General features: G+C 59.6%; 9 protein-coding genes across 9 annotated transcripts; 4 read left to right on the top strand and 5 right to left on the bottom strand.

The window, feature by feature from the left end:
• Positions 1–1,523: 1,523 nt before the first annotated feature.
• Positions 1,524–2,346, top strand: DCS_06138 (uncharacterized protein; the record flags this gene model as incomplete). The annotated part of the gene is made up of 2 exons (XM_040803429.1): positions 1,524–2,003; positions 2,071–2,346. The coding sequence occupies 2 exons, from the start codon at positions 1,524–1,526 to the stop codon at positions 2,344–2,346; spliced, it is 756 nt and encodes a 251-aa protein (XP_040653533.1).
• A 436-nt stretch (positions 2,347–2,782) lies between these two features.
• Positions 2,783–4,938, top strand: DCS_06137 (flocculation suppression protein; the record flags this gene model as incomplete). Its single annotated transcript, XM_040803428.1, has 5 exons — positions 2,783–3,234; positions 3,318–3,416; positions 3,480–3,547; positions 3,655–4,071; positions 4,133–4,938. The coding sequence occupies 5 exons, from the start codon at positions 2,783–2,785 to the stop codon at positions 4,936–4,938; spliced, it is 1,842 nt and encodes a 613-aa protein (XP_040653532.1).
• Positions 4,939–5,417: 479 nt separating this feature from the next.
• Positions 5,418–6,041, bottom strand: DCS_06136 (uncharacterized protein; the record flags this gene model as incomplete). Its single annotated transcript, XM_040803427.1, has 1 exon — positions 5,418–6,041. The coding sequence occupies one exon, from the start codon at positions 6,039–6,041 to the stop codon at positions 5,418–5,420; it is 624 nt and encodes a 207-aa protein (XP_040653531.1).
• Positions 6,042–7,560: 1,519 nt separating this feature from the next.
• Positions 7,561–8,763, bottom strand: DCS_06135 (uncharacterized protein; the record flags this gene model as incomplete). The annotated part of the gene is made up of 1 exon (XM_040803426.1): positions 7,561–8,763. The coding sequence occupies one exon, from the start codon at positions 8,761–8,763 to the stop codon at positions 7,561–7,563; it is 1,203 nt and encodes a 400-aa protein (XP_040653530.1).
• Positions 8,764–10,775: 2,012 nt separating this feature from the next.
• On the bottom strand, positions 10,776–11,516 carry DCS_06134 (uncharacterized protein; the record flags this gene model as incomplete). The annotated part of the gene is made up of 1 exon (XM_040803425.1): positions 10,776–11,516. One exon carries the CDS (start codon positions 11,514–11,516, stop codon positions 10,776–10,778), a length of 741 nt encoding a protein of 246 aa, XP_040653529.1.
• Positions 11,517–17,002: 5,486 nt separating this feature from the next.
• DCS_06133 (uncharacterized protein) lies at positions 17,003–19,818 on the top strand (the record flags this gene model as incomplete). Its single annotated transcript, XM_040803424.1, has 3 exons — positions 17,003–17,122; positions 17,181–17,552; positions 17,605–19,818. 3 exons carry the CDS (start codon positions 17,003–17,005, stop codon positions 19,816–19,818), a joined length of 2,706 nt encoding a protein of 901 aa, XP_040653528.1.
• A 389-nt stretch (positions 19,819–20,207) lies between these two features.
• Positions 20,208–22,745, bottom strand: DCS_06132 (nuclear envelope protein; the record flags this gene model as incomplete). The annotated part of the gene is made up of 3 exons (XM_040803423.1): positions 20,208–20,421; positions 20,630–22,541; positions 22,607–22,745. 3 exons carry the CDS (start codon positions 22,743–22,745, stop codon positions 20,208–20,210), a joined length of 2,265 nt encoding a protein of 754 aa, XP_040653527.1.
• A 1,034-nt stretch (positions 22,746–23,779) lies between these two features.
• On the top strand, positions 23,780–25,048 carry DCS_06131 (SNARE domain containing protein; the record flags this gene model as incomplete). Its single annotated transcript, XM_040803422.1, has 3 exons — positions 23,780–23,842; positions 23,976–24,458; positions 24,512–25,048. The coding sequence occupies 3 exons, from the start codon at positions 23,780–23,782 to the stop codon at positions 25,046–25,048; spliced, it is 1,083 nt and encodes a 360-aa protein (XP_040653526.1).
• A 158-nt stretch (positions 25,049–25,206) lies between these two features.
• Positions 25,207–26,226, bottom strand: DCS_06130 (mitochondrial export translocase Oxa2; the record flags this gene model as incomplete). The annotated part of the gene is made up of 1 exon (XM_040803421.1): positions 25,207–26,226. The coding sequence occupies one exon, from the start codon at positions 26,224–26,226 to the stop codon at positions 25,207–25,209; it is 1,020 nt and encodes a 339-aa protein (XP_040653525.1).
• Between the last annotated feature and the right edge of the window lie 1,174 nt (positions 26,227–27,400).

The raw sequence follows: 27,400 nt of genomic DNA, 5'->3' as shown, positions 1-27,400 counted from the left end.
AAGCAAATGTACTAGTAAGCACAAGAAAACGTAAGTACAAGCAAATACAGAGTACAAGCAAATACAGAGTACAAGCAAATACAGAGTACAAGCAAATACAGAGTACAAGCCAATACAGAGTACAAACCAATACAGAGTAAAAGCAAATACAGCACTTGCAAGCAAATACAGAGTACAAGCAAATACAGAGTACAAGCAAATACAGAGTACAAGCCAATACAGAGTACAAACCAATACAGAGTAAAAGCAAATACAGCACTTGCAAGCAAATACAGAGCACAAGCAAATACATAGCACAAGCAAATACCGAGCACAAGGAAATACAGAGCACAAATATGTAGAGTACTCCGTACTGGCACTGCACACAGCCGCCCCTGTCCTCGACGCCGTCCAGTGCCGTCAGACGCCTGTCAAGGCGAGCATCGGCCTACCTAGTAGTTGGAGGCCCTCGCTCGCCAGGTCTAATAATACCTGCTGCTTTCTAATAATACCTGGTCCCGAATACGGCAAGTACGTACAAGTGCCAACGATACCGTGCGGCTCGGTACATGCTGCGCAGCATCCGTTGGCACCGAAAAGGTAGGTGCCGTCCCAGTGTGGGCAGCACTGTTCTTGCACGTACGCGTACACCCAAGTACAGTACTTACACATCTACGAGCACAAGTACCTGTACTTGGACGTGCACCTACCACACCTGCAGCCACTTGTACTCGTGCGCCGCTGCTGGGTGCTTGGTACCTGCTCGGGTACGTGCCAAAGTAGATGTACTGGCTTGGCCCTGTGGCACCCGGCAAATTGAAATCAATCTCGTCCGCCACGCCTTCCTCCCGGAGGCCGCATGGCCCAGAGCGGCAGCGGCGAAGCCAGAAAAAGCAACCACGACGGCGAGGTGCCTCTCCGGCCAGTCAGCCGCAAGACGAACGAGCCCCCCTTGGATCCGTGCAGGCCGCCAGTCGGAAGGCGCAGATGGCCAGCGGCAGCACGAGCACGAGCATCGACCGCCTCCGCCGTCCGCCGTCGGCAGGCGCACGCAACTCCGTGCATGCACCTGCCTACGTTCGCGAGCGGGCAGGCAGGTACGGAGCGCCGGAAGTACACATTCGCGCGCCCCCTCCACCCCCCCCCCTCCCCACGGCGCATGGACCTTCCCTGCTGGCTCCTTGACTCGGTGCCGCAGATTTCCATTTGCGCGAAGCCCTCGACGTTCCATCTCCGTTCCCCGTTTCATTGCCCCCGTCTTTGCCTGCTTCTACGCGCACGCGCGGCTGCGTCGTTTCCATGGGCCTTCCGGCAAACTCGAGGCGTACCGTGGTCGGCACCGTTGACACCTGCGAGTGACGGCCTCGTGCTCGCACCACGACAAGCACCAAGCACCGACGAGCGAGTGCTGTTGGTGCTCGGTGGGTGGCGGTACCTGCACACTTCTGCCGTCGGCGACGCGGGTACCTGTGCTCGCACCACGACACGCACCGACGAGCAAGTACTTGCTGTGCTGCAAGTAGGTACTCGGTGGCGGCACCTGCATGCTCGCTTCTTTCTTCTCACGAGAGCAGCAGAGCAGCAGAGAAGCTTCGGCAAAGGCTAGAACGTCGGCGTGCCTAGGGAGCCTGCATGACATCACCGGGGGGTCACCCTCACCGGGCGGCACGCCAGCAAGGTGCATACCTGAGGCGCACCGCGGCGCCTACCTGAGGCGTGCAGAGGCGTCTGCCGCCGGAGCCTACAGGCTGCTGTCCTCGCTAGCACCTGGCCACACGGCCCACACCGTTGGAACTTGGGTCCCCGGTGGCCAAAGGGAAAGGTACCCCGTACCGTTCCGCGAGCTCCCTCCCATTCCTCCCCCTGCCTCCAGCAGCACCCGCCGAGCACATGCGTTCGAGACCGCTGCCATTACGGAGCAGGCAATTACAGCGCTGCCGGTCCCCTCCTTGGACGTGCTGCTGCCCGCCCGCGGCGAGCCGCCAAGCGAGTCCGGTACGTGGTGCGCCGCAGGTACCGGTGCGGTGCGCCGGCCGCCTAGGCCTTGGGGGGCACGACGACCTGACTGACGCTGCTGCTGCCGTGCTGTAGCTCCTCCGCACCCGCACCCTTTCCGCATCCCACGACCCTCTCATCCCATCTTTCCCCCCTCCCCTCCCCGCCTGCCCGCCTGCCCGCCTGCCCGCCCAACCCGGCTTTCGTTGCCTCTGCATCCCGACCTCGCCGCTGCCCGTCGGCCTTTGCATCCATCCAGACAGCATCCCGCGAGCGAGGCAATTGCCGAGACGCCTTGGACGAACTGCCGACGCCGACTGCGGCTGCGACGCCGACCGCGACGCTGACGAGGCCCGCGACGACGACCGCTGACCGTGCCGTCCCTCTCGCCTCCTCACGCACCACGAGGGCACGCAATCGACGCATCGGCGCTCCATCCGCTCCGGCCACCACTGGCACCCGCCGCTGCCGCCGCCTGCCTGCCCGCTGGCCATACCTCGTCTGCCCGTCCTGCCGCTGGCATCCGCCTACCTCGCTGCCTGCCTCGCCGCCTCGAGTCCGGCCGTCTTGCTCAGCCTCGCCACGCGACACCTCGCCGTCGCCGCCAGCCTTCTCGGAGCCGACCTGACGAGCTGCATGCGACGCCCGCCTCCTCGACCAACTGTGCGACGGTCCGTCGGTGACGACGCCGACTTTGACCTTGACCTTTGACCTTGCACTGCCGGCGAAGCCAGCCCCCGCCCCCTTTGGCACCGCACCCGTCCTGCTTCTCGCGCGCTCGGTCCGCCCAGAGGCTCTCTCGGTCGACATGAGGCAGGTCGACATGGTCTCGTCGCTCCCTCCGCCCATCATCCAGCCTCCCTCCTTCGGCATCGACCCCGGCCTCGGCCTGGCCAAGCGAGCCGAGCGGCCCCGGAAGCCGACATCGAGCTCGCCGTCGGTGGCCGAATCCGTCGGCCCACGCATCCTCCCCCTTTCCGTCCACGTCACGGCGCCCGCCGCGGCGGCCGACATGCCGTCGTCGAACCTCGCCGAGGATGCCATGGACGTGGCTTCCGTGGCCTCCAAGACGAACGGCCCCCCCGGCGTCGACGCCGGCGCCAAGTCGTCGGCGCCGCCGTCGGCCAAGTCGTCGCCGCCCGAGCAGAGCCTGCCCGTCGCCGCCGGTCTGCCCGGCCCGACGCCCGCCGCCGCCGCCGCCGCCGCCGCCGTCCACCAGCCCAAGATTGTGCAGACGGCTTTCATTCACAAGCTCTACAAGTGAGTTCAGCCCCTGGACAGGCAAGCCCCGAGGCCCGGCTGGTCGGGAATGGCACCCCTTGCCGATGCTGACGCGGCGACAGCATGCTCGAGGATTCCAGCATCCAGCACCTGATATCTTGGTCGTCCAACGCCGAGAGCTTCGTCATGTCGCCGTCGGCCGATTTCTCCAAGGTTCTCTCGTACGTTGCCGTCCGAACGCATCCTCCCCTTGTCCCTCTTCTCATCTCATGCTCCCTCGGCAGGCAGTACTTTAAGCACACAAACATCTCCTCCTTCGTCCGACAGCTCAACATGTACGGCTTCCACAAAGGTTCGTATCGGCCCCGCCGCCCACCCGAGCCCCGACCCCTTCCCGTTCTTCCCGATCCCGTCCCTTCTCGAGCTCGTCGCAAGGTCGCCCTCTCACGCCCGTCCCAGAACGCGACGTCTTCCACACGGGCAATCCGGACACGACGCTGTGGGAGTTTAAGCACGGCAACGGAAACTTCAAGCGCGGCGACCTCATGGGTCTGAGGGAGATCAAGCGTCGCGCGAGCCGCCACGCCCTCGTCCACCGGGAGAACAACTACACCAAGCAATCCTCGTCGCAGCCGGGAACGCCGGCCGAGCCCGCGTCGACGCCCGTCGACGGCTCCGAGTCGCGGCTCGCGAGCCTCGAGCACTCCGTCTACGACATGAGCGCTCGCCTGCAGCGCAGCGAGGAGAACGCCCACTACATGCACGTCAAGAACCAGGCGGCCATGGAGATGATGGGCCGCCTGCTCACCTTCAGCCAGGAGCTGTCGAGGGCCGTCCTGTCGCTCACGCCGACGGACAGCTCCGCCTACCGCGAGAGTAAGTCGACGGCATGCACGCCCCTCGGTCGCCCGCGCCCGGTTGCTGACGCGGGAACCAGTCGCCGCCTTGCAGGGGGACATGCAGAGGCAGGCCGACGCCGTCCGGGCCTTTGACGAGCCGCACGAGGCCTCGTTCGGCGGCCGGCAGCCGTACCCGGGCCCCGTCGACAACGGGCCCGTGTCGCCGAGGCAGCTGCCGCAGGACGACGCGCGACGGCCGGCGACGCTCGCCGTTCCCCAGGCCCGGGGCCAGCCCCTCTACCGGCCGACGGTGCCCTCGCACCTGTCCGTCGGGACGCGCCGCTACGGCTCCATCGGCGGCGGGAGCGCCACGCAGTCGTCGCCGCTGCGAAACGCGGCCGCGCCGCCCCCGGCCGGGCCCCATCCCCTTTCCAACGTCGAGCCCCATCCCGCGAGCCTCGGCCGACGGCACACGGCCGCCGACATCCGCGCCCACGGCTGGCAGGCCGGCACCCTCTCCGTCTCGTCCAACGCGCCGGCCGGCCCGTGGATCTCGTCGCCCGGCCGCGCCGCCCACGACGACCAGCGGGTCCGCGACTCGTTGTCGGCCTACGCCCGCCCGGCGCCGTCTCACGCGCACCCGCCGTCGCGGCCGACGACGCCGCCGCTTCCGCCGCACCTGCCCAACGGCGGAAGCAACGGCACCGACACGTTTGGCACCTGGTCGTGGAACTCGGCCATCAACAGGGACGCCAAGGGCCTCGGGCTCAAGGACTCGTCGGCACCGCCGACGCGGCGAGGCAGCATGGCGCACATACTGAACCCCAGCGACACGGCCGAGCGATCGGACGAGGATGAGGACCCTCGCGGCGACGAGGACAGGAAGCGGAAACGAATGCAGTAGGAGCCGCATGGCCTTGGCCACGTCGCGCGGCCCCGACGTGCGGAGCGCGCCGCCGCCGCCTCTGTGGCACTCTTTCGCGTCGAAATCTGGCTTCCGGTTCTGCCGCCTCGCCGCGTCGAGGATGCATGGCCCAAAGGGAAAACTGTACATGGAATGGAGGACGGCGGCGCGCCGCGAACAGCTATGAACAAAAGCAGCCGGGGATGGAGGGTTCGTCGTCAAGGTGCATTGATCGGGGTACAGGAAGCATGGCCGAGGAGGGGACGAAATCGCGGAGCATTTACAGGTTGGATATATACTGTCGTCCGGGGAGGGCACGCTCGGATGGCCATTTGGGAAAACTGGGCATGCATCGGAGGGAGCGATGGCTGTTGGATACGTCGAGGATAATACATGGAGTCGTCGCTGTACAGTACACGTATGTTGGTGAATGGAGGAGGAGTTTCGGCCTACGAGAGCGGCGCCCTCTACACGTCGGCTCAACCGCCCTCGGTGGCCCGAGCCGTCGTTTTCCTCTTCTTCTTCTGCTTCTTCTTCTTGTTGGTCGGGCCAGGGGATTCCGTCGACTCGGCAGGGTTACAAAGGCGCTCTTCGGGCCTTGCTTCGTCCTCGCGAGCGGCGGCGGCGAGCTCATCCACGGCGGCGGCATCTGCATCGCCGTCCTCGGCCCCGGGTCGCTTCCTTTTCTTCTTTCCCAGCGCGCTGCGGCCTTGCTCTTCGTCGCTCTCGCTCTCCGCACCGCCGCGGCCGTTGGCAGGGCCGCCGGTGCCGGTGCTCCTCGTTCCCAGCAACCGGCGCCGGAGCAGGTACTCTTCCCTCGACGACCTCTTCCCTGCCGCCGTCGCCATCGTTTCGGAGACGTAGCCGGCGCCGGCGTTGGGGTTCGCGCCGGCGCGGACGAGGTCCTCATCCTCCTCCCTGTCCTTGGCGGCCACGGCCGCGGCCGACGCAGTCTGCCGCGGGAGGTCACGGGACGGCTGGTCAGGGGTCATTGTCTGCCGGAGGGTAGACTGCTTCGAGAGGAGCAGGGCGATGCGGTTCGAGAGCACGGCATGGTCGGCGGCGACGGGGAGGGAGGGTTGGACGCGGGCCTGGGGTGGCATGGAAGGCTGCGTTGCGCACTGCGCAAGGACACAGGACGCTGGTCGTTCGGAAGGAGAGGGGCCGGTCCGTTTGGGGTAGAGAGTATGTTTCTACTTGTCAAGGCTGGTCGTCGGTCGTTGCGTGGTGTTGAGGAAAGGCCTCGACGGACTTTTACGTCGTCCAGGTGCCAACAGAATGCAGGGTGCTCTGTATGGAGTACAGGGTAGGTACTTGCAAGGGCTGTAATGTGTGGGGTGGCAAAAATGTCGATCAATTTGTAGGAGAAACGCTACCAAAACTGAATCGTCACTTTTGTCCAGTGACTGTGCACACTGTACAGCGGGGTGACAAAAATGTCGATCAATTTGTAGGAGTAACGCTGCCAAAACTGAATCGTCACTTTTGTCCAGTGACTGTGCAGTAGTACTGTAGGTACAGTAAGTACAGTAAGTACATACAGTACTCTGTTCCGTAAGTACATGTACAGTAGTACTTCGTGCGGTACGTACTTGGTAATTCTCCGTAGTGTCCTTAATATTCATGTACGCTGTAAGTACTCCGTACATGCAATATTCGGTGTACCTGTACTTCTACACCACGTTCCTGTACTTACGACTAGGCCATAGCGTTAATTTTTACCTATTAGGTACTTGTATACTTGTACGGAGTACTCCGTACTTGCACGGTGTATACAAGTAATACTGAATCATTGCTCCCACCAACCAGGCACAAGGACTTGTAAGTATACGTAACAATGTACATGCACTGCCTGTACTCCGTACACTGTGCCACGTACTTGCTTGTACTCCGTACTCTGTGCTACGTACTTGCTTGTACACCGTACTCTGTGCTACTTACATAAGCTCTGTACTTACTTGTACTCCGTACTCTGTGCTACGTACTGTACTTATTTACTTGTTCTCCGTATCTGTGCTACTTACGTAAGTACTGTACTTACTTGTACTCCGTACTCTGTGCTACGTACTGTACTTATTTACTTGTACTCCGTACTCTGTGCTGCGTACTTATCAGTACTCCGTACTCTGTACTTGTATTTCTAGGTACCGACAACCATGAATTACAGTCTAGCCGTTTTTGTACTACGCCGCGGGACTATCCGGTGGAATGGAAGCTTCCACGAGTCCATGATACAAGTATATGATGGAGGCTCCCAACTTCATCATGCGTAGAGACTCGTTCACCGCGCCACTCGTACCTGCGAGTCTTCTTGCCGCGCCGTCCATCCTTTCTCTCCTTCATTTTCCGCCTCATCCGGCGCCGCTGGACCGACGTTGAAACGATGCGGCTCGTCCTCGAGCAAGATGCTGCATCATCGTTGGACGCGCCGTGCCGGGCCCGTCAGTCGAGGTGCCGTGCCGTCGGCATCCACGGCCAAGCTGCACGGTAGCTGCGCGGGCCGGCCGGTTCGTGGGCTGCGGGAACTGATTCGTTTCCATGCCACGCCGAGCCGGCAACGCCTCGGCCGAGTCGGACGACGACGCTCGTCTCGGATGCGTCGGCTCGGCTTCCTCGACGGCGTCACCTGCTGCCGGCCGTCGTCCTCAGGTTCAGCACGTACGGCAGCGCCTCCGGGTCCTCCCGCGTGGCCAGGCGGATGACGGAGCCCGAGTCGCTGCTCGAAAACTTGGAGCGCAGGCTCGCGCAGGAGGGCTCGCGCGCGACGTCGGGGGACCGAGACGGGGCGACGGAGCTGCTGCCGGCCGACGTCGCGTCGAAGGCCTTGGCCGGCGCCGACAGGATTCGCCTCTGCCGGCCGACCGACGGGCGCGGGCTCGTGCTTCCGGCGCAGGAGAGGATGCTCCGGGGCGAGGACGGGTTGGTGTCCCTCGGCGCGTCGTTGTCGATGTCGCTCTCGGACGGGGCCGACACGTCGTCGTCGGGCCCTCGCGGCGGCCGCATGTCGCGCAGCACGTCGGCGAAGAGGTTCATAATCTCGCGAAAGCGGGCGTTGGATATCGGCCGGTCGGAGAAGCGGGCGTGCTCGTAGTGGCCGAGAAAGCGGACCGTCGACCGGCCGACGACGGCGACGCCGAGGCCGGCGAGGTGGTCCACGTAGGCCCGCAGGCTCATGCCGGGCTGGCGCTGCAGCAGCCGGAGGCGGTCGGCGTCGAGGCCGAGGGCCGAGGGGGGGCCCGACGCCGACGGCTCGCGGGCCGGCGCCACGGCCAGCGCCTTGGCCTCGATGAGGTAGGGCAGCTCCGACAGGACGGCGGCGTACTGCAGGTTCGGGAGGTCCGTCGAGTTGGGCGACGCCCACCCGTGGTGCTCGACGTCGCCCCAGACGGCGTCGCGGGCCGGCAGGGCGACGCCGAGCTTGTCGACGGCCGTCCTCGACTCCGTGCCGGGCCGGCGCGCCTCCGTCTCGACGCGCGGGCGGGCCTCGTGGGCGATGGCGGCGCTCCGGTCGAGGCCCGCGCCGACCATGGCGTAGACGGCATCCTTGACGTCGCCCTTCTCGATGGGCACCCAGGCCTTGGGGATGGCGGCCAGGGCCGTCTTGTTGATGTAGAGGCGCACGACGTAGACGAAGACGACGACGACGATGGTGACGACGTAGGATATCGTGATGATGAGCACGTTGTAGTTTTGGCCGTTTTGCAGCGAGCGCTCGATGGCATCGCCGGGGGTGATGAGGAGCAGGCCGACGAGGACGAGGTAGAGCAAGAAGTAGGCGCACCCGTAGGCGACGCGGAAGAAGACGCGTCGGTAGGCCGGGGCCATGACGGAGGGGACGGCGAGGACGGCGAGGACGGCGAGGACGGCGAGGACGGCGTGAGCATCAGCTAGGCGCTCGACTCCCGGATAGCTTGGCGGCGGTTGGCATTCGGCGTCGCATGGCGATGGAAAGGAGGATGACGCATGGGTGAGGGGGGAAGCGGAGGGTGATGGTGAGGATGCTGAGCCGCGCACTGGTGGTGGTGGAGGAGGGAGGTTGTGGAGGTGCGGTGGAAAGGGATTGACGGATGTTATGCGTGGCAAGTCATCATGCTGCACTGTGCGCACGGCACCGAGACGGGGATTTTACAGCATGCTCCCCGCACCCCACCACCTGCTAGGTACCTGGTACGAGGCACCGTAGTTGCTTACAGCGCATGTTGACCTGCAAGTACAGGGACGACGACGGACCTACAGCACTGTTGGTGTTGGTGTACACTGGCTGTACTGTACGGGATACATGTGCTGAATGTACGGAGCACGCACGGAGTACTTGTGACTGTGTCATGAGTAAGCACGGTGTAAGTACATCTGCCACGCAAGTACTTGTACATTTGGTGTGAGCATTCTGTACTCTGTACTTGTACATTTGGTGCGAGTGTTCTGTACTCTGCATGTACATTTGGTGTGAGTGTTCTGTACTCTGTATGTACATTTGGTGTGAGTGTTCTGTACTCTGTACTTGTACATTTGGGTTGAGTGCTGTGTACTCCGCACTTGTACTGTACTGTAATTACCGCGAGTATCAACACTTGGACTACTCCGTAGTACAGGCACATGCAGCAATGGCAGATGCACCACAAAGTCCTACATGTCGGTGCATGTACAAGTACTTGAGTATTATTAATTGTAATCTCAGGTCGACAGCGCTGACTCTCCTATAATAGCGAGCCCCTGTGAATATCACATCGAACAGGGCCAGGATTATTACCAACCTTGGTACCTAGTACTCAGTACTTGTACTAACCTACTAGGTACCATCACCTAAGTACCAGGGACTTGCAGGCTACAGGCACTGAGGACTACGGTAGTAATGAGTGCTCCGTACGAGGATCAAGTACAGACTGTACAGCACAGGCTAGAGCAACAACGCATGTACAGTACTTACAACCAAGTATAACCACTACAGTCACTTGACAAAAGTGACGATTCAGTTTTGGTAGCGTTAGTCCTACAGATTGAATCGACATTTTTGCCACCCCACTGTACCATGCGTACCAGGTACTCCGTACAAGTCAGTGCAGTGTGCGAATAAGCACAAGTACTTGAGTTAAGCAAGTACAAGTGCAGCAAGTACAAGTGCAGCAAGTAATTACAAGACAGCAAGTACAAGACAGCAAGTACAAGACAGCAAGTACAAGTGCAGCAAGTACAAGTGCAGCCAGCAAGTACAAGTGCAGCAAGTACAACTACGGAGTAATAATAATAATAATGCATCTTCCCTGCATTCATACCCTCATGGCCCGTAAGTACACGCCGAACCTCCTCGGCACTCTCAGCCTTGGGCTTTGGAGTCGTCGACGACGCGCTCCGAGTCCAGGCGCGAACATGCGCACATTCATTCGTCACGGCAGCCCGTACATAGCACAGGGAGTGGTTGGTAATGACACGGGCATTTTTCCCAAAAAGAAGCATCGCTTGCTAGAGTATTATCGCATCACACGTCCCCGACCATACTTGTGCGTACATGTGCCGCCGCGTGGGAGGAATTCGCGGCATGCTGTTGCTGTGCGGGCTTTCATCATCCCTGCTCTGGCTCCGTGCGTACACAGGCCAGCCATGGTCAAGTGTACGTCGAATCGGCGGAAAAAAGGCAAAGGCTCCAGTCGGTGCTTTCGGGCTTGCCGTTCGTCGTCGCGCGGCGACGGGTCGTTGCGTGGCATTTCTTCCACGACGACGAGGCAAGCTTTCCGTTGCCGCCGGCGGTCAAGGGCGAAAATGTCCACGTCACGCTCGGCATGTCGGCCCCTCCGCCTTGCCGTCGTCTTTCGAGTGCGCTGGTCGTGGTCAAGGGGACATCAGGTGGCGCATCCAAACAGTCGTTTCACCGCCATGATCCATCGGGCAACCTTGCAGCTCCACCACGAAAAGTTGGACGTCAGGTCCTCGACGGCCGTGACGAACTTTTCGTACTGGGGCGTAAAGATGTTTCTCTCGTCGTTGGCAAAGAAATAATGGCCGCCGTAGGTGAAGCGGGCGTCGTCGTCGTCGTCGTCTTCGTCGGGGACGTCGTCGGTCGATTGGCCGATGTACTTCTCCAGCTCGGCCATCGGCTTGTACGGAGGCACCTTGGCCACGTTGGCCGATTCGAGAAGGTGGTCGGGAAACCTGATGCCCAAGGTGTACTGGAGATCGTGCACGCCGCGGGCGACGAGGCGGACGTTCCACTTGACGCGGCCGCAGGCCTCGGCCTTGACGACGTCGGGCTTCCGGTCCATCAGAGCCTTCCGAAGAGAGTCGGACAGCTCGACGAAGCGTGGGACGAACTGCAGATAGAGGGCCGTGGCCTCGGCGACGTCGTTGATGTCGTCGGTCGTGCCCACCTTGTTGCGGCTGCTCCCGAGCGACTGGACGAGCGCGTCGGAGCTCGCGACGACGGCGTCCATCGAGAAGTTGCCGTCGAGGTGCGTCTGGAGCGCCGTCGCCTTGGAGACGACATCGACCAGCGCGTCCGTGACGATGGCGAGATGCCGCGGGTCGGCGACGGCGACGGTGACGGAGGCGAGGCTGGCGAGCGCCATGGCCTTGGCCAGCTTCATCATGGACGAGATTCTCGGCTTTCGGGCAGGATGGTTGTCGATGGAGGGAGGGAGAGAGGGAGAGAGGGGGGGGGGGAGAGATGGAGAGAGAGAGAAGAGAGATGGAGAGAAAGAGAAGAGAGATAGAGAGAAAGAGAAGAGAGATGGAGAGAGAGAGAAGAGAGATGGAGAGAGAGAGAAGAGAAATGGAGAGAGAGAGAAGAGAGATGGAGAGAGAGAGAAGAGAGATGGAGAGAGAGAGAAGAGAGATAGAGAGAGAGAGAGAAGAGAGATGGAGAGAGACAGAAGAGAGAGGACGCGGGAGAAAGGTTCGGATGAATCGTCGCTCGAGGACCTGGAGGGACTGGCCGACGGGATTCGACGGAGCAGCACCGAGCATGTAATTATATGCCTGGGTTTTTTTTCATGGGCGTCGCCGCCAGCACGCCTACCGGTGCTACGGTACGATGCAAGGACGGGGGAAAATACGAGCAAGGATGGAGGTGCCGCTCCGTCGCGGCGGATGGATATTATTATACAGGCTGCACATGGCTGCAGGCCTTTTCCGTACTTGATCCGTGCTCCGTCCATGTTTCCTCGACGCAATGGTGAGCGCTCGCGGAGGCACGACCTGGCAGGCAGTCGCCGTGAGGGACCTCGTGCACTGTAGGGAGTGGTTGTAGTTGTGATTACATGCGAGTGCAGCAAGTACTACTTATCCTTGCTAGTGCGGGGGCGGGCGTGTCGGTGCGGAGTAATACTCTGTACGGAGTAATTACAGTACTTGGTTGCATCATTACAGCGTGCAGTAGTTGTGCCGGTACAGCGTACAAGTAAATAAGCACAGAGTAATTACAGTGGTTGTGCCAGTACGGAGTACAGCGTGCAAGTAAACAAGCACAGAGTAATTGCAGTAGTTGCCAGTACAGCGTACAAGTAGAGTCAGCACAGAGTAATTACAGCAGTTGTGCCAGTACAGCGTACAAGTAAATAAGCACAGAGTAATTACAGTAGTTGCCAGTACAGCGTGCAAGTAAATAAGCACAGAGTAATTACAGTAGTTGTGCCAGTACGGAGTACAGCGTGCAAGTAAATAAGCACAGAGTAATTGCAGTAGTTGCCAGTACAGCGTACAGGTAGAGTCAGCACAGAGTAATTACAGCAGTTGTACCAGTACAGCGTACAAGTAAATAAGCACAGAGTAATTACAGTACAGCGTACAAGTAGAGTCGGCACAGAGTAATTACAGTAGTTGTACCAGTACAGCAGCACAGAGCAATTAAGTAAATAAGCACAGAGCAATTACAGTAGTTGTACCAGTACAGCGTACAAGGGCCAGCCACGGGACATGGGTAGATGATGGAGATCTGACTCGCCAGACGAGGCCGACCGTCATTTCTTCCTCGCGTGCCTTGCCGAGCTGAGCCGGTACCAGAGTTTCGGTAGCGGTGCGCACGAGTTGCCCGTGGGGGCAATAACATGCGGGTGGTACCGTGGTGGGGAGCCGTACGCTCGTACGTAAGCGAATCCGATGGGCGTGCCCTCGGCGGAGTGCAGGGGGGGGTGAGGTGTTGAGCCACTACTTACATAGGTACGTAGCGTTCACGGAGCAGCGGCCCTGGTACTCTGTGCCTCGGTGCGGTGCCCCCGTCGACATGGGTCAAGCGCAACTACAGCACATGCACACCCGCCGCACCGACTCGTACTGTATCATTACTCCTTGGGGAAGCCATGGGCAAGTAAATGCACTGTACGGTGCACTGCACTCGCAGCTGCGCAGCACAAACACAAGTACACAGACCTGCTCCGTCGTGCTCGGCTTCATAACAACCACCTTGACATAGTACGGGGCACATACCGCAAGTATGATGACTTGCATGTACTTTTTCGCCGACGACTTCAGCCGGTCCTCGAGTACTTGCGTGCAGCACTTGGGTTCGTGTTGATGCAAGCACAGTACCCTCGGACGCACAAGCAAGGACCTACTAGGTACACTTGGACGCACAAGTACGCTGGGACGCAAAAGTACAGCGTGTGCACGGCGTCCCACTGCACGCATTCATTGCCACTCTTCGCCGTACGAACATCTACGAGGAAGTGGACGCATGCCCATTTGTGCATGCGACGATACGCCAGGGTGCAAGCACTGCAAGCACACGCACGGTGGGGGCGCCGCACTCCATACCCCGTGCTCCGTACTTGCAGCAACATCGGACATGAGTGCTCCGTTGGAGGATTCGAGCGGCGATGGGCAAGGCCAGGGCGCACACCCACTTGTACAATCACTTGACAAAAGTGACGATTCAGTTTTGGTAGCGCTACTCGTACAAATTGAATCGACATTTTTGCCACCCCACTGTACGAGGACAAGCACAGAAGGTGTACATGTACAACGACCTGCATGTGGTTGCGCTGCCGCTGTGCTGTGCTCCGTACATGCCAAGGCCTGAAGAACATGCAGCGTAGGGAGTAATTACTGTACGGTACCGTACAACTACAGTGCATGTACAACGTGTTGCAGCACAACGACTTTACAGCAAGTACACCTACAGGCACTTGCAAGGACTTGCTTCTATCGCGGCAAGTACAAGCACACCTACTTGAATACTCGATACGTACGGAGTACTAGGTACACGGTACAAAGTACGTACATGCAATTGATTACGCGCAGGACTCGTATCACGGAGCAGAACCGATCGGAGGAATTGCTTGGCTTTGCTCATCTGGCAGCCCAACAACGAACTGGATGGATTCCAAAACGGAGTGCTACACGGCATATGCTGCAAGTACTGTACGGTGCGCAGTAGGTGCTCACTGTAGGTGGGCTGTACTTGCGGAGTAAGTGCACCGCACATGCGTACTTGCAGTTGTAGTTGTGCATGCAAAGAGCGTGTGCGGCGCAAGTACTTGGGTGCAATACTATTTTGCTATTAAATTCTAGGGTCAATTCTTCGTGCCGAGGTGTGGTGCAAGTACTGTAAACCTAGCGCAGGCAGTGATGGCTGCCTGCACCACACGGCGACACACCCGCCAACTAACCCAACAGGGTATTAATTATCCATCCATCCCAATGGAGCCTCGCGGCGTGCCCTGTTGGGCCATCCCCCTGCACGTCGGCCACGCCAGTCCCGCGGTGTCGTGACCTAATTTGGTCAAGGCGGATGCTGCAACCATGAACTTGACCAAACATGTATCACGGCTAATAATAAATAATAATGCACGCACTCCGTACACCCGCACAACAAGGATCCGTCGCAGGGCGAGTTCCATCGCCAGTCAGTCAAATGATCCGTCCAATCCGTCATCCATCACCCGTAAAATCATGGGTCAAATGGTCGGTGGCAGTGCGCTGTAATGCATGGTCAGCCAAGTCACCAGTCCAATCCGTCCGTCGTTCCATCGCCCGGAAGGTCAAGGGTCAAATAAAGTGTACTGTACGTCGTCGGTCAACCCGTAGGAATCGCAGCGACGGAATAACACGTGCTGCCCATGTGTACTGCCAAGTAATACGTCCAAGCATCCATGTACGTACGCGTACTTAAGTACTCCGTACATGCACAACTATTAATATGCAAGTGATTACCGTACAAGTTAATATATGCTGCGGTACGGCTGCCATCTACCGTACCGTACTTACACCAACAAGTGTGCACATGCACGGAACGCTCCGCGCCGAGTACAGAGTACATGTAGCTTTCAACGTACGTCGCTTGACAAAAGTGACGATTCAGTTTCGGTAGCGCCGCTCCTACAAATTGCATCGACATTTTTGCCACCCCACTGTACAACCCCTTGTGCATGTATACTACGCCGTGCTGCAAGTACTTGTCGCATCCGCCTTCGCCAGGGCGGTGGCCTTGCCCAACACCGCTGCCGTCTCCCTGGCATTCTCGCTCGCATGCACCGTCGACGGACGAGCATCGGCACTCGAGCGGAGTCGAGCAAGGATCGGCGCCGGCTCGATCGATGCCATTGTCACCGCCATTGTCACCGCCGTTGTCACCGCCCGCGACCGACGCCCGCGCCCATGTCTTCCCCCACGGTTCGTGAACTGTGCCCGAAACGGCTTGTTACTGGAGCCGTGTACGGGAGCACAAGGTGCATTGGCTTCTACTTGCATTACGTAAGTAATTACTTGTACACGTAATAATGCATGGTTGGTGTGCAAGTACAGTATTGGTACGGAATAATGCCAGCCATGTAAACAAACACATGGGGCTCTTGCTGATTCCCAACTACCGACCCGTACTGCAAGTCATGCCAGCACCGGCGAGGACTGGCAGTGCTAGGAACCGTGTCGGACGCAGTTCATCCGGCAAAGAGCCGGGCCTAATTCCGACGCAATATATCCACGCACAAATGCCAGCGTCAGGTCGAGCAAAAAAATACAGCCGTCGGCTCAGCTTTCCTTGGCGACAAGTATTTTCTTGTCTTGCAGGTGTGCTGCGCAGCACTCCGGACACTACTGCAGTACTTAGTTCAAGTGCTGATATAGGAACTTTGTTTCCTACGGGACAGTCTAGCCTGACAGACCCTTACGGGTATTGCCAGCCAGCCAATCACGGCCTAACGTTCGTCCCGCCTCCCTCCCATTCTCTCCTAGCGCACTCGCACTCGTCCAGCAAGCGTCTACAGTGGGTAGCCGTTCGAGATTCGACGTCCTATGCTCTCCTGCCCATTGTACCGTTCGAGCACTGCAAGTAATACTTACGTGCTTGCTTGCACCTACTAGCATCTGTAATCCTTACGTGCTTGCTTGCACCTACTAGCATCTCAACCCTACTTCCATTATAGTCTGTGCCTCGTCCTTTCTTGTACTGGCACCTTGATGAACTTGGCCCTGCTGGCCGCTCCGAGGGTATCGGCAAGGTCCTCGCACCGCCTGCACCCGCACAGTGGGCGCCCTCGTTCCTCCCGTCGTCGTGCTCGCGCCCATCTCGCCGGCTGCAGGCAGCACGACACCATGACTCGAGACGAGTGTGCGTGAGCCTGTGGATCTTCATGTCCTCCGTAGGCCGCGGCGTTTCCGCAGCCTGCCAGTGCTTGTGCTGCCGGCGTGCGAGCGGGTGAAGGGGAAGTTGTGCCTTTGGCGAACTTCATGTCCCTCCCTGTCCCTGCCTACCTGTACGGCATGCTACTCCGTAGTGGTGCTCGTGGAAATGTATTGACGTATAAAAAACCCAAGTCCCCCATCGCCACCGGCCGCTCTCTTGCCTTGCGTCTCTTGCCTTGCGTCTCTTGCCTTGCGTCTCTTGCCTTGCTCGTCTCCTGCCTCCCTCTCTCCTTCCTCCTTCCCTTGTTCCTCCTCTCCTTCCTTCTCCCCCCCCTCTCCTTCCTTCTCTCCCCTTTCCTCCTCTCCTTCCTCCTCTCCTTGTTCCTCCTCCCCTTCCTTCCTCTCCTTGTTCCTCCTCCCCTTCCTTCCTTCCTTCCTTCTCTCCTTGCTTCTCCTCTCCTCCTTCCACCTCGGGCTCATCCCCTCGAGCTCGCAGGCCAGAGACTTCGCCGCCATGGTTAGCCCGGCACTGCTCGCGTCGCTCGCCGCCGCCGCCTTGACCGTCCTCGCCGACAAGTCTCCGGCCGATCCCATCGTGCCCTGCGCCTACATCTTCGAGGTCGAGCACGGCTCCGTAGGTGGCCAACCTGGCGTCTGAAGATCAAGGCTCGCGTCTAACCTCTCTCCCTCAGGATGCCACGGCGCTCGAGGAGGCGGCCGCCGAGCTCGGAACCTTGCGGATCCGCTACGGCTACGAAGATCTCAACGGCTTCTCCATCCGCCTGCACCCCGCCGAGGACTGCGAGGCCGTGGCCGCCTCACTCGCCGAGCGGCACTCCATCGTCCGCACCTACTATCCCGTCCACCTGCACCAGAGGCCTGACTCGAGCGTCGAATGGACCGCCGTGGACCCCGACATGTCCCACGGGGCGGCCAAGCACAAACGTTCCCTTGCCAACCAGACCTTCACCGCCTTCCCGCCGCACGTCATGACCCAGGTGGACAAGCTTCGGGCCCTCGGCTTCACCGGCAAGGGTGTAAAGATCGCCGTCCTCGATTCGGGCGTACGTGTGGTACCCCTCGAGAACCGCTACCGGCCTTGCTCACGCTCGCTAGGTCGACTATACGCACCCGGCCCTCGGCGGCTGCTTCGGCCCCGGTTGTCATGTGGCTTTCGGTCATGACCACGTCGGCGACGGCTACGACGGTACCAACACGCCTGTCCCTGACGAGGACCCGAGAGATACTTGCAACGGCCATGGCACTCATGCGGCCGGCATCATCGCCGCCCTGCCGAACGAGTTTGGCTTCAGCGGCATCGCCCCGGACGCTACTCTGGGCGCCTACCGCATCCACGGCTGCCACGGTCCTCTCGAGACCGACATTCTCGTCGACGCTCTTCATCGAGCCCGAAAGGATGGCGCCAACATCATCAGCCTCTCCATCGGTGGCTTGAGCGGCTGGTCTGCCGATCCCTGGTCCGTTTCCGTCCAGCGCATCGTCGAGAGAGGCGTCCCTTGCGTCGTCTCGGCCGGCAACGGCGGCTCCTATGGCCTTTTCGCCGCTCTGTCGCCGTCGGCGGCCAAGGGTTCGACCTCGGTTGCCTCGTTCGACACCACCGAGACGACGTCGATCCTCGTCAAGGCAAATTATACCGTCGATGCTGGCGAGGGCATCACCGCCTTCGGCTATTCTCCCGGGAATCCGAGGGCATGGGATGCCGTGACTCTCCCGCTGTACATCTACCCTGACGCCATCAATGCTACTTGCGGCAAGCTGCCTCAAGATGCCCCCAACCTAGCCGACAGCGTGCTCCTCCTCCACCTTGACAACCATTGTGACTTCGACAAGCAGCTTGAGGAAGCGGCGGCCAAGGGGGCTAGGTACGTGTTGGCATTCGGCGACAGGCCCGGCGCCGCCACTTTAAGCCTGGATACCACCAATGGCATCCTCGCCGCCGGCATGGTGACCAAGGAGACGGCCATTGCCTGGTCCGAGGCTGTCGACCGCGGCGACAAGGTGACGCTGCACATGGCGAGCCCGACCCTATCCGATACCTACTTGCGGCACGACGTCAATAACGCCACTGGCCGCCGAGTTAGCGTCTTTTCTTCATGGGGTCCGACTTTAGACATGGACATGAAGCCTCAAGTCGGAGGCCCCGGTACCAGAATCCTCTCTACCTACCCTTTGCCCTTGGGTGGCTATGCCATAAAGTCCGGAACGTCAATGTCCTGCCCCGTCGTGGCAGGTATCATTGCCCTCGTCGGCCAGGTCCGCAATAATACCTTTGATCCGGAACTGATCAATAGCCTGCTGTCTTCTACGGCCAAGCCCCAACCCTTTCATGATGGCGACAAGGACTACGACTATTATGCTCCGGTGGCGCAGCAAGGTGGTGGTCTTGTCCAAGCCTACGACGCGGCCTTTGCGACGACCTTGGTTAAGCCCTACGCCTTGTCCTTCAACGATACCGATCACTTCCTTCAAACCCCCAACGTTACCATCAGCAACATGGGGCCCCGCGAGGTTACCTACAAGCTCTCGAACGTGCCGGCCATTACCATGTACACCATGGACCAGGCATGTATTTTTGCCGGCAAGTTCCCCAACGAAGCAGTGCGCGCGCCGGCAACCATTGCCTTTGGCTCCGATTCCATTACGTTGCGTCCGAACAGTTCGACTTCCTTTGAAGTGCCGCTTACCCCTCCCGACGGCCTGGATCCAAAGCGTCTTCCCCTTTGGTCAGGCTGGATTCGTATTGATGGTGATGATGGTACCAATCTATCGATACCTTACCAAGGCCTAACCGGCTCACTCCGTGGCACGACGCAGTTGAAGCCCAACGGTGCTTGGATCGCACGCTCCAACGACACCAGCCACGCTGCCCTTCCGGCGAACGAAACCTTGACCATGCCGCGACAAGACGGCAAGAAAAATGGCACCTCAGGGGTGATTCTGCCTGCCATCACGGCCAATCTAACTCTTGGGTCCTCTCTCTTGACGGCCCACCTTGTACCCATGTCGAGCCTGCCCACGAACCTGACGAGGGAGGACCACTGGGGATACAAGACAGTCGGCCAACCTTTTGGCTTCCCAAAGGAAAACAATTGGCTCGGTCCTAATTCGCACGATTGGAACGGTAAGCTCGCCTCGGGAGAGTATGCGCCTGCGGGCAAATATTTCCTCGTCCTCGGCGCACTACGGATCTTTGGCGATGCGGCAAAGAGATCCGACTGGGACGTTGCCGAGACACCACCATTCCACATCCAATATTATCATAGACGCAAGCAACGACGATGCGGAGTCGATATTGGGACAGGATTCTGATGAAGCATATAGACGTCACTTTTGTACCGCACATCGTAAAGCGAATATGTTGTTCCAATTGTCACCCAGCCGCATACCTCACTCACATGGTTCCTGCATAATGACGCAAGGGTTGGCGATTTCCTAGCTCTTCCTTGACAGCTTGCATCATCTTCTGTTGTCGTCGAAAACCACACTTGTCTGTCCCGCTTTGCGACATTATAATGGAGGTCATCATGGTGTCCGGCAAGGACGCCAAAGTGTTCCATTGTACCACTCCGTACGACGTACGACGCCAACACAAGTGCTGCATCTTGCTCTGAACAGCGTAAACAGGTCGAACAAGGTATCGGACCACACCCTGTGCCCGTAGTCGCATTGATGGCTGTGTTGTCGTCGTCGCACAGTAATCATGTTCCTGCGAGAGCAGGACCGAAGCCACTCTCCCTCGGTGAATTCGGTCCCGACGACGACGGGAGGATCCAGCCAGTGTCGGTGCCTTGGCCTCGACATCCGTCTCCACGGGCCGCATCACCGTGCTGGCGCTGGCCGTTGTCCATGTGGCTGCAGGGGATGCTGGGAACGAGACGACGGCAATGCGGCTCGACCTTGTCCACAGCCAAGCTGGCAGACGGCAAAACGTCACACAGTCGTCGGGGCACGGCGACGATACACTGCCCAGCCGATGTATTGCGCAATAGTTGTCGGCTTCATCGCCTGTCCCGTGCCATCGACCCCCTCTGCTTCGTGATACATATGGTGGCGCAAGACGGATTTTTGATCTTCATCTTCTCCTTCGTTTTGTTGTTAATCTTGAACGAATTCGGCTTACCGAACTTGCTCCATCTCCGGTCTCTGCTCCCTCCTTTGCAGCCGTCTAGCCTCTCCCCTGCTTCCTTCGGCATGGCTTGTGCCGCTGGACGTGCCCGTCGGCTTCGGCGTCCCTTCACTCAAGGGCGCCATGGGCTTGGCCGCAGCTTCCTTGGCCAGCCTAATGTCGCCGAGCGAGAGCGTCAAGTCGCCGCTGTACGGCTCGAATTTGGCCACGACCTGACCCAAGCCGGTTCGTAGAGCGTCCAGCATGTACTCGATCTCGGGGCTCTCCCGGCTACCGGACGGATCGGTCCAGTGCATCGGAAAGCGGGCCTTGAGTGCGTCCACCTTGCGAATGACCGACGTCAGCGTGCGAACTATGCTCGCCACGTCCCGGTGCACGTTGCCAAACTGGTCCTCGGCCAGACTGTGGACCGCCAACTGGCAGAGCGCGCGGCCGGCGTTGGCATAGAGCGTCGGCTCGGCGTACGGCGCGTCGAAAACGGCGGCGGCGAAGCGAGTGCGGAAGTCCTGTCGGAGCAGAGTGCCGGCGCCTTGGATCTTCACGAGCTTCGCCGTCCACAGGTCGAGCTCGCCCTTGAGGTGCCCCGGCGACAGCGTCGCCTGTCGCTCCTTGCTCAGCATTCGGTCCATGGCGCTGTTCCACGTCTTCTTGGCCACGGGGCTGAGCTCCGAGACGGGAGACGGGCCCGGTGCCCGGGCGAGTTGGCCCAACGCCTTCTCGACTCCGCCCATCAGGCCGGACGCGGGGCTCCTCTGGCTCAGTATCGGTTCCTCCCTCGGCGGCGCCGAAACTCGCTGCTTCGGCGGTGCGGCCGCGGGCTCGACGGCGGCGACGGCGGGCGGCTTGCCGTAGTTGTCGACGTTGACCTCGATGCTCTTCAAGAGGGCCATGCAGATGGCGTAGATCTGTGCCCACATGGAGCCGTCCTTGCGGTCAATGTCGCAGTAAATGGCCTGCCGGCGAGTTCCAAAATCTTGGGCGATGAGCGCCAGCTCCCACATGGCAAACGACTGCTTCCATGTTAGCCATTGCCGGGCCGGGGCTGAAAGGCAATGATGACGGTCAAGACTTGCCTGGATGGACAGCTTCTTGCTCTTCAAGCCGTTCAGCACGCTGCCGTTGGGGTCCTTGGATTCCGACGTCAACGGTTTCCCGTTCTTCAGAGGCTCCTTGACCATGAGGATGGAGAAGGCGGCGTTGCCGGCGGACCAAACAAGACTGATGAGCATGCCGGCGTACAGGCAACGGCCAAGCAGGTACAAGTCGGTGGGCAAGGTGGGCGGGAGCATGCTCGTCTTGGGCAGGTTGAAAAAGGGCCGCAGGAGCGCGAGGGCCCAGCCCCATGCGAAGGAGCGGAGGAATAGGTAGTAGAGCGCGAGGGAGAGCAGGGTGGCCGTGATGGCTTGCGTGACGCATCCGACCAGGATGATGGGCAGCTGAACGAGGACGGCGCGGAAGGGTTTCGGCACCATGCCCCAAGTGCCGTGGGCTGGCTCTCCATTGCGGCCTCTTCGGGGGCCGAGGTCCAGTCGGTCGATGTCATGCCGGAAATGCTTCAAGGTCTGCAGCAGGGCGCACGCTCCGAGGTAGCAAAGCAGGAACAGCGGTCGTTCGTTCAGCCTCGCTCGATGGCCGCCGAAGTAGGTGATCCACTGCAGGTTCGACGCGTCGGACATGGAAAGGAGGAAGACGGGGCAGAACAGCAAACTCGACGCGCCGTACCAGAAGCCCATCTCGTACGTCTTCAAGCTCAGCAGGGAGGAGGTCAACGTCTGCAGGCCGGAGCCCGTCGTCTGCAGGCCAACATGGTAGTGAGCTATCCGAAGCACGAGGATGGCGAGGCCGCAGGAGAAGATGACGGCGGTTCGGACGCCCGTGGGCCCTATCGGAAACCAGGACCAAAAGTCTGCAGGCCGGCGTCAGCGTGGGTTGCTCGTCGAAGCCACCGGGGACGGGGGGGGGGGGGCGAACAGGAGGACCAGCTGGCCAGGAGGACGGCCTCAAGGTAGGACACGGCGAGCAGGACGGTGGCCGTGGACGAGAAGCGCCTATGCAAGGCCGGCTGCAGTGTGTCCTTGTAGGGAGCTCTTCGCGCTGGAGGGGCCGCCATCTCCAAGGCTCATGGTCTTGTCCCGGCGAGAGTGGATGGAAAGCTCCGACTTTGATGGCTGGGCAAAAAGTCACCAAAGGATGGCGTAGGTGAAGCTGTAAATGATGTGCTCGCAGTGGGTAGCAATAATAAAAGAATATAATAATAGGATAATAGGATAAGTACTTGGAGGTACGGAGGTACGGAGGTACGGAGGACAGTACGGAGTACATGTACATACGGAGTACAAGTACAGTACAGAGACCCGACAAAAGTGACGATTCAGCTTTGGTGGTGCCACTCGTACAAATTGAATCGACATTTTTGCCACCCCACTGTACATGCATTGTACAGTAGGCGGTGTACGTAGCAGTAGTAGGTACTAGGTAATTACGGAGTACATGTACTCCGTACTCTGTACTCACCTAAGTATTGTACGGTACATGTAATAATTACTGTAGTTGTACTCCGTACGGAGTACTGTAGTTGGAGTTGGTGGCCAAGCAACAAGGAGCCTACAGTTACAGTACTGTACACGCGATGACATGCAGCCAATCATGTCGCGAAGACACTGTTCTACCTAGGTACGGAGTAAGTACTCCGTATTTCTCACTTGGTATTCGTAGTTCACCTACTGTCCTGTACTGTAAGTACGGAGTACATGTTGGAGTACTTACCAAGTAAGTACATGTGCATCGTACATGCACTACTTACTCACACCTACTTGTACTGGTACCTTTGCACGACAAAGTACTGCACGAGTACCTGGAGCAATCGCTGACTAGTGCACCTGCTGACCTGCCACAGCCGTGCGGTACAAGTACGAGTACATGTACGGAGTACTTGGAACATACTTAGGTACTTACTGAGGTAAGTATATCAATGCCAGGCACGTACTAAGACCCCCTAGTGTCTGCTGAGGCAGGTCATGTTGGTGTTGTGGAGTGGCCGTTGCCAATGTAAATGTACTACTTACAGCACTTACCTGTATCAAGTACAGCACCCCTAAGTACTGTAGAGTGGTATGGAGTGATGCCTACAGTGGGGTGGCAAAAATGTCGACTCAATTTGTAGGAGAAGAGATACCCAAACTGAACCGTGACTTTTGTCCAGTGACTGTAAGTACCTGTATACTAGGTATTGTACGGGGTAATTTGTAAGTACTTGTACTGCACTGTAATACTGCACTGTACTGAACTGCACTGCACTGTACTGTGCCGCAAGTAAGCAAGTGTAGGCTGCAACCACCAGCGTCAGACGGACTCCCGGCCAACCGCACACCACCAACCACTCGGCCGCCGCTCCCTGGTCCTTCTCCTCCTCATCATCCGCATCGCCTTCATCGTTCTCGTCGTCGAATACGCCTCATCCGCAACGTCGACTTGGTCGTCGTTCATCCGTCCTCGGACAGTCGATATTGGCACTGCGCCCCTCTCGCCCCTCCCGCCCGCCGCCATGTCCTACGACCAGCTCTCGAGCCTCGAGTCGGGCAACCGCACCGGCGGCTACGCGGACGACCCTGCGTTCCAGAACCTCCAGTTCGAGCTCAAGTCGAAGCTGCAGACGCTTCTCGGGAACAACCGCAAGCTCGCCAACGATTTCAGCGTGCTGGGCTCCAAGAAGGACACGCCTCGCCTGCGCGAGCGCGTGCACAACATCATGGAGAAGACGAGAGAGCTGTGCAGGGAAATCGGCGACGGCGTGAAGCGGCTGCAGACGTGGGACGATCTCTCGGTGGGTTTTCGTCCGGGGACGCCACCGCGCAACTCTCGCTGACGGCCAGACAGAAGCAGCAAAAGTACGAGCAGACCAAGGTCTCGACCGACTTCCAGGCTGCCCTCCAAGAGTTTCAGGGCCTGCAGCGGAAGGCGCTGGAGAAGGAAAAGGCGTCCATCTCGGCCGCCCGTGCGGCGCACGACTCGGCCGATGCCGCCCACGCGGCCGGTCCGGCGGGCGGTCAGGCGGGCGGCCAGCTCGAGCAGCTGCAGGAGCAGGAACTGTCGCAGCTGGCGCCCCAAGACGAGGTCGACTTCCAGGAAGCCCTCATCATCGAGCGCGAGGAGGAGATTCGCAACATCGAACAGGGCGTCGGCGACCTCAACGTGCTGTTCCGGCAGGTCGCGCAGATTGTCGACGAGCAGGAGGTGGGCATCCGGACCATCGCCGACAACGTCGAGAACGTGCAGGACAACACGAGGCAGGCGGACATGGAGATGAGGCAGGCGGCGCGGTACCAGAAGGCGGCTCGGAACAAGAGCTGCTGTCTGCTGCTCATCATGGCCGTCATCCTGACCATTGTCATCCTGGCCATAGTCCTCGGTTGATTTCGTGCGCGCCCGAGGGAGGGCGAGGGGGCGCGTTGTCGTCATGCCGCGGCCCGTCTGGCGTTGATGGAGTTTGTGTTGCGTGTGTGTGTGTGTGTGTTTTTTTTTACTATGTAACGTATAGAGCATGATGACCATGTACATGAGTGACCGGCCGCCTAGGCGACACTCTTCCCACGCGCGTCCGTTTCCTCGGCCGTCGTTTGGTTTGCCTCGTCCCCGCGCAGCCAAGGTGCGGCGGGCGCGCCGAGCTGCGGCGGCGGGAGCTTGGGGGGTTGCTTGGGAATGAGCCTCGACAGGATGGATTCGTTCACGTCGTTGAGGCCAAAGGTGGCGGCCCAGTAGAGGAAGATGGCGCTGGGGAGGTCGGCAAAGGCCACGGGGAGGAGGGGCACGAGGAGCAGGGCCCTGCCGACGGCCGTCTGCAGCCTCGAGACGGGCGTCGCGGGACGGCCGGCCCGGCCGGGAGAGAGGAGGGCCCGGAGCTGCTCTTTGGACAGCCGACCCCACGAGGTGCGGGCGAGGAGGGCCGAGCAGAGCAGCGGGAGGGCGTAGTAGGGGTCCATGGCGGTGAGGTCGACGAACCAGAGGCAGCCACCCTCGGCGAGGGACTCGTGGAAGAGGGCGGTCGTGCCCGGCAGCAAGCCCATCTGATGGCTCAGCCAGCCCATGGGCGCGCCGCACAGCCGGCGGATGGCCTCGGAGACGACGACGAAGGGGACGATGCTGAGGAAGGGGGCGAGCGTCTTCCACCGCTGAACGCGCCAGGCCTTGTAGATTCTCCTGCGCGACTTTTCCGTGAGGCCGGCGACGCGCAGCCTCCAGACACGCTCGGCGGCGGCGTCGTCGGCTCCCCGGGCAACGGCGGCGGCGTGTCGCGAGCCCCAGGCGGCCACGAGCGGGCTGAGCTCGTTTCTCCGCATCACGAGCCGGCGGGTGAAGTGCTGGAGGGGCAGCCTGAAGGAAAAGTTGACGGCCACGGCCACGAGGGGGATGGAGAGATACCACGGCAGCCCGGCGGCATGCATGGAGCTGATGCCATCTGCCGTCCAGCCGACGGCGGCCCCGACGCTGTCGAGGTGAAGCTTGCGTCGTGGACACGGTCCGGCGAACCTGCGCGACGGGGAGAGCCTGGCGGCAGGGACGAGCCCCTCGGCCCTTTTCGTGAGAGCCTGCATGCGCGGCGGCAGGCCTCGGGGGCCGGTGATGGATGGCGAGAAGCTGGGGAGCAACAACTGTCCAGTTTGTGTCGAGGTCGACGTCCGATTTGGTCGGTGAAGCCGAAGCACTGTGCGATTTCGCGACGGTGCACAGTGCCTCTTGCCGCAAGTTTGTACTTGCACGAGCCTACAGCATACTTGCAGCCTACAGCATAGTTGCACAAGCCTACAGCATACTTGCACGAGCCTACAGCATACTTGCACGAGCCTACAGCATACTTGCACGAGCATACAGCATACTTGCACGAGCCTACAGCAAATGCCTGCCCGCAATTGCAGGGTAGCCGTGCTGTAATTACAGGGAGTACGGAGCAAGTACGGAGTGCTTTGTGCCTGTACTCCGTACAGTGCTTGAAATAAATTCCCCTAGTACGGAGTAAGTACGGAGTAATTAATACAATGGCACCATGTGAGTGCTAATTACAGTACGACTGTCAACGGGCTTGTACTTGTGTGATTATTGACTCTGCTCGGCACCGCATCTAATCTCCGAAATATATACATGGCAGAATAGAATATGGCCAAGACGAGACGAAGAAGATTGTGGACGATGGCACGGCATTGCATAGCAAGTGCCGGGACGGGACGTTTTGCCGTCGGAGATGCTACCCACATGCTGGAAGGGGACTTAATCCCAGGCGTCCTGGCATACCTGCTTGTGATTGTGGCTGGTGCAAGTACTTGTACTGTATTTGCCTGTACTCCGTCCTTGAAATATTCCGTACTCCGTACATGAAAGCAGGTGTAGCACTGTACGGTAAGTATTACCAGGTGTACATATACAAATATAAGTACATGAGCTGGACGGTGAATGGAAATATGTCTTCATCGCCGCCAAGTATCCTCCCCACGTCATCGCGGAGGAAAGTGACTTCTGGAGGGATAAATACTAATTGTATTGGCCCCCACTGTGCAGGTACGGACTCCGTACTCCGTACAGGTAGTTGTAGTCCGTACTGTGCAGAGTGCAAGTACCTACTTACTTACTTCAGTACTAACAGTACGTGCAAGTGCCCCTTCTGCAGTCCCATGTACATACAGCACGTCACTTCTACTTACTGTGCAGCACGGAGTACAACAAGGGTGTGCTCCAACAAGGGCCAGCCAGCAGGGTGCTTGTGGCGCGGGCGCC

This window comes from Drechmeria coniospora, chromosome 03, assembly GCF_001625195.1.
Source record: "Drechmeria coniospora strain ARSEF 6962 chromosome 03, whole genome shotgun sequence".
Taxonomy (NCBI): domain Eukaryota; kingdom Fungi; phylum Ascomycota; class Sordariomycetes; order Hypocreales; family Ophiocordycipitaceae; genus Drechmeria; species Drechmeria coniospora.
Note: the sequence above shows the minus strand (reverse complement) of the source record. Positions and strands in the feature narration are given on the sequence as shown.